We start from the raw sequence: 16,216 nt of genomic DNA on the forward strand, positions 1-16,216 counted from the left end.
TACAATATAGGCAGTAAAAAAAAAAAATCAAGATTCTGATTTTTTTTTAAATGGAGAGAGCAGTAAGCTAATCCTCTCTACAAACTCAATAAAATCTTAGGTAATTTTCTTTTTCTGGGGAAAAAAATACTTCACTCGCATTTCTGGCATAGGCTCAAGTCAGGTTTTCATGCTATGAATTTGCTCTCCCAGAAGTCATCTCAATTTTTAAAAATAGGGTTATTCATAAATGTTTTTTAGAGATCACTCATAGGTTCATGGAAAATATCTACTAAGTACACCTGTTATCGAGATTGGGTAATCCATGTCTGCAAAAATAAGAGTGAACACAAAGACATTATTTTAAATCTTACAGTCTGTTACCGGATATCTGCCCAATCTTTTTTCCCCTACAGAACTACCACAGTAATTATACCTGTCACAACTAGCTTTTTTCAAAGGGATCTTTACATATTTCAGATCTAACCTCTCATAAAACTAACCCTAAGCAACAAGCATTTCCGAAACGTCTCTCATCCATAAAGGTTTTACATGTCAGTCTGCACTGAAGACCCTGATTCTGGGGACTCTCCTGGGCTGGCTAGTTCAGCAACTCGCTCACAGTAGCTCTCATAGTGACGGGGTGGGCTGGTAGTGCAGAAATTGTCTCTGAGGGTTGGCTGTTCATGCAGTTTGGCAATACTGCAGGTGTACACGCAAGTCTTAAGTATGCAATAAATTGTCAGGAGACCAAGTACAGAAACAGAGCTGGTTCTTGTCTACTAAGGACAATGAGAAAGCACACTGTGATTCAGGACACCTCCAACCTGTTCCAGAAGCTACGTAACAGCATCATGTCTCCTACAAAACACTCCGTAACATCTCACTCTCCCCTCTAGAAAACAGCACTGGAGAGGTCACCCCATGTAATATATGCACTAGAATATTTGCATAAAGCTTGCTCAAGGAAACTCATTTATTCACACAAAATAAGTGACCTAGGTCCTATATCATTAGGTCCTTTACTGTTACTAAAGTAAACTCAACGTCCAAGAGCCAGGACTAGTTAATTTTGGAAGAAAATTATGTGATTTCCACTCCTTGCTGTCTTACTGCTGTTTACCCCATAGAGGAGTATGGATTTGCTATATTCTTACAGCAATGAAGAATGAGATAGCACCTTTACAAAAGCCTGTATCAGATGAGTGCAGAATCAATTTAAGCCTATCTAGGTGGCTGCTCCCAAGAAAGCCACTACCACCTTCTCTTCCTCTTCACCCTTAGGTTTTTCACACCAGTCCATTTCTTGGCCAGCCAATATAAACTTCCAATATAAAAGCTGAAGCTAAACTGAGCAAATGCATAATTGTTTTAAATACACATTTCCTGACCTGCCTTACAGCCATACGATCATGAGTGCCTGTACAAGCAGACAGTGGGAACATGCAGTGGGAACATGGGAAGGATGCAGGATTGCCCTTTTGGCAGCCTATCATCGTTGTTTATGCAACAGTGAAAGCACAGCCTCATCAGGAACACCCCTCACAAATGGCCCAAAAAGCTGTGCTTCCTCCAAACTAGCAAAAGCAGACGTTAGCAGGGCACTCCTACACTCACCACAGCTAGAGCCAGAGCCTGGAGTGTAGATCATCAGCCCCCATGCTGGGAGGTAGAGCTGGAATTCCAGCCTGTCCTTAACAAATTCTTGTTATTAGATATGGACTGCTACCTTAACAAACATCCCAGGATGGTGCTTTAAAAAAGGTCAAAGGAAAGGAGTGATTCTGGAAATTTACAGAATATTCTGAGTTGGAAGGGACCCACAAGGACCATCGAGTCCAACTCCTAAGTGAATGGCCCATACAGGGGATCGAACCTGTGACCTTGTAATTATTAGCACCAAGTTTTCATCAACTGAGCTAACCTCAATTCCTGCTCAGGAAAGACATAAAACATTTTCAGTCAGTCAGCAGAGGAAGGTTACCCATTTTCCTGAAGGCAGCCAACCGTTTCCTTCTTGTCTAGACATCTGCAAAGCCACAGTTGAAAAACAAAGCCCTGCCTGCCCTATTGTCCTGCCCTACTTTTCTCCCTCCTCCTCCCTGCTACCCAACACCTGTGGGGAGGCAGAGCTCCTGGAGCGAACCCAACGGCAGCAAGCTCTGCCCGTGAGCAGGTGCAGGTCAACTGAACTAAGGGAACAAACTAAAAGTTTTAATTGCAAAGGAGAAAAACTTTCAGATGAGGTTCCTTCCAGTACCTCTCAATTCAACGTGATCTACAACAGCTAATCCCAGTAAAATCAACTGGATGTTTGCCATTGCATTCAGCAGGAGGCCTTAAGGGCACACACTTAATGCAACAGCAATTTGTGTGGATGAGAGCTGCATCTGCTTGCCCAAGTTCATTACTGAGCTTGAGAGCCAACCTCTGCGATGGACAAAAACATGTGCCTCTCGTGCCCAGCCCATGTGAGCTTTTAAGGGATACATCTAAGGGCCTTAATTGTAAGCAAGCACATTGATCCTGTTTGATTTCAGTGCTAATATATCACTCCCACACCTGAGCAGAATTATTTTCTAATGAAATTTCCATGGCTTCAAAAGCACTGCACCCTTTAAAGACCACCTGGAGGCCTATGGCAAGGGTAACGTTTCCTCCAAACCACAGTAGCCACTGTGCCCTGGAAGGTGATCATCCTGGATCTGACAGTCAAAGCACAGCTGGATTCAATCAGCTATTTTAGATAAGACCTCCAAATAAAACCCTCTCCCTCACATGTTAAATACTGTTTACTGTTGCTTTTAGATGAGACAGAAAATTGAAGACTGTAGGATGCTGTACTCCCCATGCCCTTTTTCACAGGTTTCAGCCTGGGTGTCCTGGCTAAATATCCAGTATATTTGCATTCTGGCTGGCAAACCCTACACAAATGAGGAAGGCGGCCTTCCCTTTCCCTGCTGAGCTGGAATGCATTACTGCAACCCACAGGAAGCCAGCTACATTCCAGCTCAGAGATGACTGTGTTTTACTGGCAGAAAACATGCTGAAAAGCCTAGAAATATTTCAAAGCAATTTGGAATGATTTGAGATGAAGAAGATACAATTGTAGAAGAAGAAAATAAATTAAACAAAGCATTTCCATAACATGGAAAACATGTTAAAAACATACTACCTATGTCAATGTTATTAAAATAGAAATTGGAAAGGAAAAGTCTATTTATTCATTTTCACATGGGTTCTCTGCCAGTTAAATTCAGGATACAAATCCCAGATGTTCTCGCTATGACCTGGACAGTTTTGAACGCGATTTTCCTACCTAGTAGATACATTATTCTGAAGCTACTTGCTGCATTTTTTCCAAAGCACTTTGTCATTGACAGTTACAGAGACCAGCTTAGACAGACCATGTCCTCATCCAGTACTGACATGCTGTACCCAACAAACTTTAATTTCTCCATCTTCTCAATCACGGTAATTGGAAAAAGAATTTCTAAAGATAAGGCATGTCAACTGGCAGAAAGAGAGTAAAATGAATGTAAAATATTAATGCGACACAATTTGGGAGTTGGATTTTTCACTTAAACATTCGTATCTTTTTTTTCCAGTAGATCTTTGATCACAGACCCAAATAAAGGTCAGACTATGTCAAACACTTAGATAAGAAGCTGTCAAGTATTATCTAGGCCCTACTGAAAATAGAAATAAATGTGATCTGAATGCTTTTAAATTTGGGGAAAGTTTTTTGGTATTCAACTCTGCAGTACAGTCTCCTTTTATCTTTTTTCAGTAAAGAAGTAAAAAGCCCATACGGATGCTACAGGGCACAGTGCCTTAGCACTTCTGTACTTCAGATGAGAAACATCACCACATCCTATCTGCATTACAGTTATTCAAAGTCTCAAGACAATTTTCACAAACATTTCGTATGTTTGCTTTGCTGTACTAATGAAATTCCATTTCAAGCTCCTTCTATTTCTATTCTCACAGCAGTTTCAAACGGGAGTTGAGATATTTCTAAAATACTGTGCAGCAGATGTTGTAACTCTGGAGTGGGTGAAGTAGGGCCAGGAAAACAAAAGCAGGGAGCTATGAAGAGTGAATTGTTTTCCAGGTTTTTCTGTTTATTTGTTGTGCTACGTTATGCAAGTGGCTTATCCTCTGTGCCCCAGCACTGCTAGCTGTTGAAAGGATATGTTCCCAGAGGACTTGCAGAGTCTAATTATTTTTTGTTGGAGAAAAGCACTGTGAAACTGATGAAAAATGCCATAGAAGGGTGCAAAGTTATATTAGTCTTTTAAGGTCTGATCAGAAGGCCACTGAAGTAGAAAAACAGACATTTCTAATTACTTTAGTGGACTTTGAGTTGGACTTTCAGTCAGCCCTCACTCACTGAATTGCATGTATTTGTCATTTACTTTGCTCTGTTTCAATGTCACTGCTCACTCGCAGCAGAGCACTCCTGGGGAAAGAAGCAGTACGCCAGTCAGCAAGAGTTGTTTTCTTTCACTAGCTATTAAAATTATTTTTTTCTTTTAACTCAAAATTTACTTTAAATTACATTTTAAAGTAACACTGAAATATTCAAAAAAAGATCATGATGTTGACAGGTTTAGCAGTATAAAAAATTAAACCTGAAAGAAGCGTATGCTGCGAAATTTTACAATCAACTACGAGACATCTACTGTCACGCTACTCTTGTTCTACTGCAAAGAGTTAAAGCTTCTGGAGGCTGGTGGGTTTCTTATTGTGCCATCTAAAGACAAGAGAGGAAAGAAAAAAAACCAGTCACATCCTGTTAGCCACAGTAGATCGAGTTCTCAGGAGCATATCTGCAAATTAAGCAGATAGGTTCCCCTCCATCAGGCTGTCTCTCCTTGCCACGAGCCCCCTGTGCTTTCAGAGAAGACTCCTCAAATTGCTCACATTTGAATCCCAGTTATACAGAAAGATTTCGGAGGACGCAAAAAACCACTGTCAGCCAGGTATGTCTAAATTACTGTTTTGCCCAATGCAAACTTAGTTGATACAATCAGTAAATGTTTTGAGAAATACTATACAAAAAACCCTCCTTCCTTAAGCCTGTTTATGGAGGACTTCAAAGCTCTCTGAGTGTCTGGATATGATTTTGATTGTGGAGAATTTGGAAACAGCACTTGCTTTTCGGGGTAAGCTTTTCCATTTTGGAAATGAAAAAGCAGATGAGTCACAGAAAAAAAAAATACAACACTACCAAATAAATTTAATTCTACCATAAATATTTGTGTTCATGTCAAATAAAAAATAATTGCAAACTAATGAATTTAATCATCAGCAATAGGCATGTACCAACTAAAACTCCATGCTATCCTGCAATCCATTCTCTCAGCATCCAATCAGTAGTCCTCAAAAATCTTATCTTTGTGTAAATGAAAAAAGGTTCTTTGGGTTTGCTACAGTTCGTAGGGTCAACTCATTCATCATTCATTATTTTCCAGCATACAAATTACCATGAAATTATTACAAATATGGTACTTTTAACATTAAAAGTATGAGATGTCAGACTAAACAGCAGCACTGATTATTCATTTTTCTCCTGATTAGAATGTTTTTGTTGCCTAAGCAGGTAACAGGCAAAGTCACATAGGTGAACAATTTCTACATGGAGTCAAAAAAGACAATGTTTGGGAGTGACACAGTGCTCAAACATTCTAATCAAGCGACATTTTATAAACCCTGGATTTATAGGACCTGGAACACAGGACCAGTGGGAAACCTCCCTTCCATAGCAGAAGTTAGAAGACTAGGAAGAATATCCAAAGGTATATGAAATGTCACTTGATGTTCAGGTGACTGAATCCTAAAAACATTCATCCTGTTCTCCATGAACACTTAATATAATTTCTGAAATGATACACCACACAAAATTGTAACTATATCCATCTACTTCCATACTAAGCACATTTCAAATTACATCAGTGAGTGCTTTTAAAAAGCACTTTCTCTCTTCATTTGATCCTTCTGTAAATGTATCTGCAAATGAATATGCCTAAATCCGAATTCCTTGTAATCTCATCTAGCCATACAAACAACTATTACCCGAAAAATCTGCTCAAAACCCTGTTTGATTTTAAAATACAATAGGGAAGAATATTAGTTTTCTTCTTTCTGTTAGTTTAGCTTTTAGCTCAGGTCTCTACTGCTTCCCAAATACAGGCATTACAAAAGTAATGCTGAGATTCTCACATTTTTATATAATCCTTGCAGCTTTGCCTTTTACAAAACAAATATGACGAAGTATGACTCAAGACACCATAACTGGTAACTGTTTATGTAACTCCACCCTTCTCTATTTATTTATTTTCTTGTAGCGTCTTTTCCCCAGTAACTTGTGCTGCACCACAACAAAGGCATCTCTTTCCCTCTGCACTAACTCTAATGCTAATCCGACTCCACAGTGACACAGTTTTGAGCATAAAACCACCAAAAACACTTTAAACTCTGTGGTTATGAGGTTAGAGTTTTACCTTTTGGATTCCCTGAGGCTGCTCAGGGTCGGACAAGCCCAAAGGAATCAGTGGTATTGGAAGGTTAGAGGTGGAGGTCAGCATAGCCAAAGAGCACACTGTAATTAGCATGAAAAAACACAGAAAGCCAAAGCAATTCCAGCAAGTGCCTAAGGAGCCACCTCTGTCAAAACACTCAGACAAATTTTCTCTCTGTTACTTACTGAACTGCTTGCTTATGTAAAGTTCAAGAAATATTCAAGATGAAGGAGAAAGTGTTTAAGTGTGTTTATTTACTTGTATCAATCTCACTTATAATAATTTTCACTGATCTTTTCTCCACTGTATATCTGTAGACTCTTCAGACAGTATACTCTTCAGACCTGAGTATTGCTCCATATTCAGGAAATAGTTTGTAAACACTAATAATTGTCATATTTGGAGATTATGTATATGTAAAAATATATACAATATGTCAATTGTTTGCCATTTTTAATACTCTTGTTAGACTTCAAATATAAACCAGCAGTCAAATGTAGAACACTAGTGTTACAAAATAAAGAACACTGATTTGATCAGAAAGAACACTAATTTTCTTATGGTATCTTCAGTATGGAAGACATTTTATTTTTCTAAAGATCCTGTAAAAACAAAGAAGTAACTAAACAATATGAAAGATGAGACAAAGGACATCTTATCCAGTAAACCCAATTTAGTGCAAGTTCCTCTGACACCATTTTTGAATTCTTGTAAGGAACAAGCAGCAGAGATTCCTGTTTAGCATATCACCTGAAGGTAAATAACCTGGCAAATCTTTCTTCATGCATAATAAGAACAAAACCTGCTGTGTATACTGACATGCTCAGAACAGAGTTCACTAATTAACTTATAACTGAACTTAGAGTGTGGTACTTCTGAAAAGGAATCTAAATGTAGAAAAACTACTACCTTCAGGGAAGAGGCATTAGGACTGGCACAGTGAACAGAACTTCATCGTAATCTTTGGATGATTACAGAACATGCAAGTTTTTAAGACAGCTATTCCATGGATTGTTTTTCAAACGGACTCAGGAATGACTATACCTACTCTGTGTGCTCTGGTCTAAGCACATCTCACTCTCAAAAGCGTTCCATGGCAGATCCATATTTTAGCACAGCAGTTTGCATACCAGTTTGCAGGCAGGCAGTGCAGGAATATGGTACAACACGGCAATTTGACGTAGTCAGTGTCATCAGTTCCCATGTTTTAACAGTGATTCTTCCAGTATACAATGTAGTTCCTGATACCTCAAGATCTGATGTCACATAACCAGAAGATACTGATCCTTCCTTAAAAAAGAAACCCTCTGTGGTTTTGTTGTTGTTGTTGTTGTTGTTGTTGTTATTACAGAAAATGAAAAGCAGGAACAAGGACAAGATGAATCCTAGAGATTTCAAAACAAGGAATTACATTTCAAAATATATAGGGATTTAGGTTTTTTCTTAATATTTAGTTCACACCTTTACATTTTGGGGATATGGCAAAGGCTGGGACAGAGAACTTGGATATTTACAAAAAGGCACATGTCTGCTATCACGATAGGATAGTGTCAGTGAATAGGCCAGTTGTTTCCTTCCCTGGTGTCTATGCTCTCCAAAGCTCTTTCAGTGTTATTACCCAGGCTGACTGCATGAACTCTTTTCGGTTTTTGAACAAACAGGTTTATAAAAGTAAAAGATACCCCTTGAGACCTAATCATGAAAGCATGAGCAAACAGTAAACGTGAAAGATAAAGAATTCTACCACACTGAAAACATACTGCAAGGAAACTCGCAAGCCACCCAGATACCCGAGTGGGCTGTTCAGCATAAGTGAGATTCACCCTGGCACTAACAATCTCTGCCACTTCCATGATATCTGCACGGTTAGAAACAGAGCGGGCATCGCTGCTTCTAAACGTATCCAACAGATCCTGATTTTTTTTCCTTTGTAACCCTGCAAAACCCGTAACTGAAGTCTGCACGCGGCTGTGCACGCACTTACTTCAGCCCACTGGCCACGGGACACTGGGGCACGTTCCCGGCCAGGGACCCGGGTGGGCGGGAGTCCCCCGCTCTCCTGCCGCTCCAGGGCAGCCCGAGCCGCTCGGGAGCATCGGGAGCAGCGCGGGCAGACGCGGCTCCCGCACCCCCGGGCGCCCAGGCCGGGGATCCGCGCCCCTTCCCGCCTGCCGGGACGGCATCGGGGCGGCTCCAGCGCTCCAGCCCGGTACCCCCGCCCGCCGCGGGACAACCAACGGGCAGGAAACATCCCGGCTTGCGGCATCGCCGGGGCTGCTCCCTCCGCCCCGTGGAGCCCCGGAGCCGAATCCCACGGCGACACTCACCCGCCGCCGGCCCGCTCACCCCGCCGGGCCCGCTGCCCCACGCCCGGGCTGAGCCAAGCGCCGGCCGGGCAGCCCCAAGCCAGCCGAGCGGCCCCGGGCCGGGCCGATCCGGGCAGACCTGCGAGAACTACCGGCCCCAGCATCCCGCGGGGCCGCGTTCCCATGGGAGCGGCCGCGCTCGCCCCGGCAGGTCGCCCCAGCTGGGGGCGCACCGATGTTGTCCGTGCCAAAAGGCCGTAATTTGTACAAAATCCCGCATAACTGGCCACAGCTCGTGTTTGACTCATGTCTTGAGTCCCAAAAAAGGGTGTCTTTTCGGGTCTCAGCGTGTGAGCTGAAGCGCAACTTTAATACGATTTATTCAAGTACTTTTAAATAATTCTCATAGGGTTTAATACATGTTTGATCTGTTTCTTTTGGTGTTTTTTTCTTTTCTCAGCTACAGTATGGCACAGTCGACAGATGAAATGTCACTGCAGATGGTATCAGCCGTCAGTAACTCATCCTTGCTTCAGCCGGGCTTCTCTCTCCTGAATTTTGATGGGCATGTTCTCTTTTTTGGGCAGAAAGGATGGCCAAAGAGATCCTGCCCCACTGGTGTTTTCCTCCTCGATATAAAGCAGAATGAGCTCAAAATGAAACCTGCCGCCTTCTCTAAAGACTCATGTTACCTTCCCCCTCTCCGCTACCCTGCTCTTTGCACACTCAGAAGCAATGCAAAGTCTGATGAGTATCAGTACATCATCCATGGTGGTAAAACACCTAACAATGACCTCTCTGATAAGACTTACTTTATAAGTCTGGTAAGCAAAAGCAGCAAGAAAATGACGTTCCAATGCATTGAGAAAGACCTGGGTGGAGATGTCCCTGAAGCTAGATATGGGCATACAATTAATGTAGTTCATAGCCGGGGAAAAAGCGTGAGTGTTATATTTGGAGGGAGATCGTATACCCCTCTTGAACAAAGAACCACTGAAAAATGGAACAGCGTAGTCGACTGTTTACCATCTGTGTTTCTTGTTGATTTTGACTTTGGATGCTGTACATCATACATGCTTCCAGAGCTTCAAGATGGACTTTCTTTCCATGTTTCAATTGCCAGAGATGATACGATCTACATTTTGGGAGGCCATTCACTTCAAAATAACACCAGGTGCCCCAACTTGTACAAGCTAAAAGTTGATCTCCCACTGGGCAGCCCAGCTGTGACCTGCACCATCTTGCCAGGGGGGATATCAGTGTCAAGTGCTATAGTGACTCAAATCAGTGATACTGAATTTGTCCTTGTCGGTGGCTACCACTCTGACAACCAGAAACGGTTGGTGTGTAACACCATAGTTCTGGAGGATAGTAAGATAGAGATTGTTGAAAGGGAGAGCCCAGAGTGGACACCAGATATTAAACACTGCAGAATATGGTTTGGCTGTGATATGGGCAAAGGGTCTGTATTGCTGGGCATTCCAGGGGCCAACAAACAGTTAATCTCAGATGCAAACTACTTCTACATTTTGAGATGCAAAGGAGAAGAGGACAAGGAAGAAGAATTGACAACACAAATTTGCAGTCAGACATCAAGCGAAGATCCTGGAGATTCCACTCCATTTGAAGACTCGGAGGAGTTTTGCTTTAGTGCTGAAGCCAGTAGCTTTGACATTGAGGATACTGACACTTATAATGAGGATGATGAAGAAGATGAATCAGAAACGGGCTACTGGATCACCTGCTGTGCCAGTTGCAATATTGACATTAACTCCTGGGTCCCTTTCTATTCGACAGAACTCAACAAGCCTGCAATGATCCTGTGTTCCAGCGGGACAGGCCACTGGGTCCACGCACAATGTATGGATCTCTCAGAGACCATGCTTCTACGTCTCTCAGAAGCAAATGTCAAGTACTTCTGCAACAAGCACGTCGACCTTAATAAAGGGCTACAAACTCCCCCAAAGGTGATGCGCCTGAAAAAGCAACCCATGAAACCATTGCGCAAAAAGAAAACCATGAAGTTAGCAACGTCCACAAAAAAGTCCTTTCTTCGGAGATTGTTTGAATAGATTTACACTGCTGATTTGTATTCACCTGGGAGCAAAAGAAATCACATTCAAAGACAGTAATGGTTGAAGCAGGGTGGGTTATTGGAACTTGGAGAGATCTTTTTATTTCAATTATCTCAATATTTCTCTTAAATTTCAAAGCTCATTAATTTATTCTGTCTCTGATGTGTATTTTTGTAATCTCCAGATAGGAACCCCATTGTAGAGGGAATTGTGCAAACACACAGTCAGATACTGGTAACCGTATGCTGTATTTTATGCCATAACTTACACCCCAGTAAGTTTAATGGAACTGCTGGTAGGATGAGACATTATCCCATGTACTCAGTACTGTTAACTTCTGTCCATAAAGAACATTATGTTACCCATTTTACTTTTTTATCTTAGTAGTTCTAGAAATATTTCACCTAATTTTAGCTGCATTAGTCCAACTTTATGGTGGTGTGATGAAGTAAAATGAGATGAATTACTCTGGTTTTTAAAAAAAGCAGTGGCATAAGTCCCTTGTGTCAGAAATAATGAAATATTCAGACAATGAGGGTCAGTTTTCTTCAGAGAACTCCATTATGGAAAGCTTACATGTGGAGCATTTAATGCTGGATAATTAATTTTTTATTTTGAAGGGTATTGAATGATTATATGTCAGTTTTGTCTACAGTTGAGGAATATAATCTCACAGTATAAATCAAATTTCTTTTCAAAAATACTGTGTTCATGAACTGCTTTGTGTTTGTATTTTAAAAAATCTAGTAAGCTAATAAATTTTTAATTAAAAATTACCGTATTTTTTTCACCAACTCATGGGTAAATCAAACACTGTAAATCTCAAAGTTTACGAAAGGACAATCATGTATGCTTAGGAGATCCACATGAAGCCTGATAAGGGGTCTAGCTTCACGGCCACCCCATGCTGTGAACTCCCATCAACTTCAGAAGCAGTTCCTTATGATGAAGAGGACTTTTATCACTTACTCAGGTCCTACACTACCCATTTCCCTCTCTGCTCTCCCAGGGTAAACTGTGTACAGTGTGAAAGCTGAGAACTGCAAGCTGTAGCTCAAAGTGATTCTTTGGGCCAGTGGAGCCCTGTGAGGGTAGAAACAAAAGCTGTTGGCTGTTCAAAGCATGAGGAGAAGATTAAATTCAGATTGAAAAGGACATTGTCAAGGTTGAATAGCCCAAGAGTTTACTAAGGTTTTTTGTGGATTCTTTTATTGGCTATTTGTAAAGCCTCATCATTCTTGACTTTTATTTTTATTACTGCTCCAAACATCTTTTCAGAAAATCAATATCAGCTCAACATTTGTGAGCCAACAATAATAGCACAGTATTCACAGTCCAACTCTCATGCTGGATCCCTGAATAAAAAAGAAAAACAGGAGCAGCAGCAGCTGTCAGGTATTTGATCACTATGTGCCTATCCTGAGCAGCCACTCCTTTACAAAGCAGCCTGTGTAGCACAGTATTCCTATCAACACAGATGTATATCCACAGTACTCCCCTTAAAACCTTACCAACTCCAGTCAACAGCAAAGAAAAGCAAAAGGCAACCGTACAAACTTTCCATTTCCAACCTTTTCATGTGCTGGAGGAGGTTATAGTTTGGGTTGAGCTTGTAAATGGGAAGTATATCACCCTGATTCCCTTCTCAACATTCTCACATGGGTATAAATTCATTGATTTCAATGCCAACTTCCCATTTCCTTTGTCATGCTACTTTACATAAGCTCAGAGTATATAGTGCTATAAGTTTTTCCAAGGAGGAAGTTATTATCATGCCCATGTAAAGTCCCTTCAAATCGATGACATCTGGCAACATCCTCTTTTGTAGGTTAGTTAGAGGTGTTAGTGAGCTGAATTGTCATGCATGTTCATCACAGATTTATTTACATCAACAAAACAAAACCAAAAAAATCCACAGCGCCATTAAAGCCACATCATCACAACACCAACAAAGAGGGACAATATACTCATACAACAAAACACCACCCATTGTCACTTTCATTTTACAATAACAAGACTCCCCACAGTTATTGAACTCCCAGGCAATATCCAGTCTGAGTTTTTGCATGTTATCTCTCCCAGTTACTGTCATTATCTCAAATTCCTCGGACAGCATATTGTGTGACAAACTTGTCTTCTAGTGCAGACAAAAGGATGGAAACATTTTCTTGAGGGAAAGCTTGACACTGGCCTAGCAGAAGTGACATTTGGTCTGAGGTAAAGCCTCGTGACTCAGGCACTGGTGTTGTGGTTGCACTGTGTTCGGAATTACCCTGAATTTCCAGAACTGCCTCCTGCAGCTTCAGTGACTCCTTGAGCACCCGGGAGCTGAGAGCAGGTACACTCAGCATATGGCAAGCACAAGCACACATTGCAGCCCCTTTCAGTTGTTACCTGAGCTATTGTTCTTTACTTTAACACTGTAGCTATGAAAGAACAACTCTCACTCAGACTTTATGTTATACCTCATTGGGCCCATAACATTAGTGAAGTATATATTTGAGCTGCGCTTTTTTAAAATGTGTGGTTTATTTGAGTAGGAGGGAGAAATTGCTTGGCTAAACCATGTCCCAGCTTCACAGTGAAGGGCTGTACAAGCAGCATTAAATCACAGCTCAGAGACTGTAGTCGCTGCAAAAAGAGGAAGTTGTAAGTAAAATATAAAACACTTGAAAGCACTCGAACATAAAGAGATATATGAACTTCAGCCTGCAAAGAAGACACTTGACATAGCATCCAAGACTGCAGAAAGCACTTAATTTACTGAGTCATGTACTTTAAAAGCATTCATTGTCTTCAAAAACAGCTAATCAATACAAGATGTTTCTTGCTCAGGGACGTTAGAATTAGGAGATAAAATGAAGTAGATTTGAGTGCAGAAATAAATCTCTATTGTATCTACATTCAACTGACCTGTGTGTTTTGTAACCACAGTACACAGCATCATGGTTCCCAAATACACTTTAGTAATACTGTACTACTATTATCAGCTTTTATGAGAATAATGTATGGATTTTACTAGTATTGAAAGGTGCTTGGACCTTGAAGTACCTGATTAATCTACAACAAGGGCACAGCACAAACTTTAGTGGTAGCACTAAAGCATGTGTCGTAGTTCAGAGTGACTCATTGTACCAATAGACCATTGGAATGAGTAGAAATAATACAACTGGGAGCCTAAAGCAAAAGGAAAATATTGAATTCAGATTGAAATGAAATCTGTAAAGTTATTTACTTCTAGACCCTATGTATTAAAGACAAAAGGATTGCCGTACTTCTGTTTTTTTTAAATGATTGGTGGCTCTACCTCCCTCCATATTTGATTTCCTATTCTATTCCATTTCAAACAAGACTTAGCTTTTGGGAAAGCCTTGAGCCTCTGAAAATCAAACTCCAGTTGTTGTCTCTACTTCAATAACTGTGACACCAGAGCCCATTTTTAATTTGAAAAAAAGCAAGGCAATAACCTTGTGCAGAACTTCCTTTGTGTATTTCCTTGTCCACTTGCTCAGAGTGCCCATCTCCAGAGGAACAGCTGGGCATTGAAAACACACCTCTTGACCTCTTTCCTGATGCTGCTCGAAAAGGTGCTAATTAAATCCTTCCTAGTATGTATTTTTGTATCATGAAAAATATTAAGCTTGATGCAAAAGTAGAAAAGCTCCTTAGACACTTAAGGAAACAGAGTCAACTGTTTGAAAATTATGCCATATTCAGTCCTCTAAAACAACACTCTGAAGAAGAGCAGGGACTAGCCTCAATATTGTTCATCTGATCCCAATAGGAATACATGGAAAACTGAGTCAATTATTAGACATTTAGGAGTAAAGGAGTTAAATGATTACCAGAAAACTCTCTGGGACTTGTTTTTTGGTTTTATATGAGTTCTATTTTTTTCCATCCAACATTTTTTGATTCGAGGTCAGATGAAAAAAATAAGTTGGTGATATAAAGTGCAGATATGAGATGTCTAATTATCTGGTTACACAAGGAAATCAGGTAGCTTAACCTGCTTATCATTAATTCCATCCAAACCCATTTGTTTATATAAATCTTTGAACCCAGAGATACCATTTTAGGGAAGAAAGAAAGATTTTCCTGAAGTAGAATAAAGGTTAACTTCAAATAATGAACAGAAAGGGAGATCGGAACTAATCTTTACAGCTCAGTCTCTGACAAGGAGTCAAAATTTGATGCAAAGGATGTACAGAAACCAGTAAAGAGACTTAATGTTTCATGTAGATAACAATGCAAGGCTGATTTTAGATAAAATCTGGGATGATATTTTTAAATGAAGCGAAAGCCATTTACAGACTAAATAAAACTGGTTTTATATCAGTTTATTTTTCTGTCATACGGTTGCCTGTGAGGAAGAGTACTGAAAGTACTGCTGAGACTCACAGAGGAATCTTCATTTGTGTTAATTTAGTGAATTCCAGAACTGGGCTGGAATCACAGCTGCCTCTGGGTATTAGAACAGCCTAATGATGAAAAACATCCACAATTTGAATGAAAAGTAAGACTGTTACCATGAAATTATGTGCATCGTTGAAAAACTGTTAAGAAATCAGAAGCGTAAATATTTATAAAATCTTTATTTTAAATTGAATAAGGAAATTAATTAGGGAACTGTAATACATTAAGAAAAAGTAAAAATATGAAGCCATGCAGTGAGACAAAACAAAGAACTCAATGTAATCAGAAATTAGGGTGCTGTAAATATGTAGAGTTTGTTTCTGAACTACCTGACTAAAAGTCAAAGTTGATTTGCTTTAAGGCAATAGAATTATTCATGTGAGAAAAAAAAATATGTAATACAAGGATCATGGCTTCTAACATAGTTCACATCATTTCATAAGATGGCAATTCACAATACAAAGCCCTTGAATAAAACAAAACAACAAACATAATGTGATTGTATAAAAACTACAGCCAATACAATGTCAGAACAAGACGGTAATTATTTACCATGTATTACTGAAGGATTTGTACCAATTATTTTACGTAAAAGAAGAAAATGTGGACGTTTGAAAGAATGCCATGAATAGAAGTGTCTCCATATTTCTAAAGCCTCTTCAAAATCAGAAAGCTTAACAATAGGCTGCATAACCAAATGATGCACCTGTCTGCAGTCAGGATTTGTTTGCCCTCCAATGCATGGCTCAGTGCATGCAGCACTGTTATTTTAGCTCTGTTTACAAAAGCTTGTACTTCAAGGTACCTACCCTTTCAGTACTGGTTGTTCTAATAAGCTCAAAATTCTCAACTGATTTACAGAAGATGTCAACAATGGGGAAATAGATGATTAAACCAGACTTAAATATAAAAAAAA

At 40.1% G+C, this 16,216-nt stretch overlaps 2 protein-coding genes across 3 annotated transcripts in view; one reads left to right on the forward strand and one right to left on the reverse strand.

The window, feature by feature from the left end:
- CUNH11orf74 (chromosome unknown C11orf74 homolog) overlaps positions 1 to 8,434 on the reverse strand; it is a 41,980-nt gene extending 33,546 nt beyond the window's left edge. For both annotated transcript variants that reach the window (XM_027882218.1, XM_027882217.1), the window contains exon 1: positions 8,264 to 8,434. The gene's annotated coding sequence lies outside the window, so the exon portion shown is untranslated. The remainder of the gene's footprint in view (positions 1 to 8,263) is intronic.
- Positions 8,435 to 9,073: 639 nt separating this feature from the next.
- RAG2 (recombination activating 2) lies at positions 9,074 to 11,430 on the forward strand. Its single transcript, XM_027882219.1, has one exon. It carries the CDS (start codon positions 9,229 to 9,231, stop codon positions 10,879 to 10,881), a length of 1,653 nt encoding a protein of 550 aa, XP_027738020.1. The 5' UTR covers positions 9,074 to 9,228; the 3' UTR covers positions 10,882 to 11,430.
- Positions 11,431 to 16,216: the final 4,786 nt, after the last annotated feature.

This window comes from Empidonax traillii, unplaced genomic scaffold, assembly GCF_003031625.1.
Source record: "Empidonax traillii isolate 1590-97213 ecotype Southwest subspecies unplaced genomic scaffold, ASM303162v1 scaffold103:size1334136, whole genome shotgun sequence".
NCBI lineage: Eukaryota > Metazoa > Chordata > Aves > Passeriformes > Tyrannidae > Empidonax > Empidonax traillii.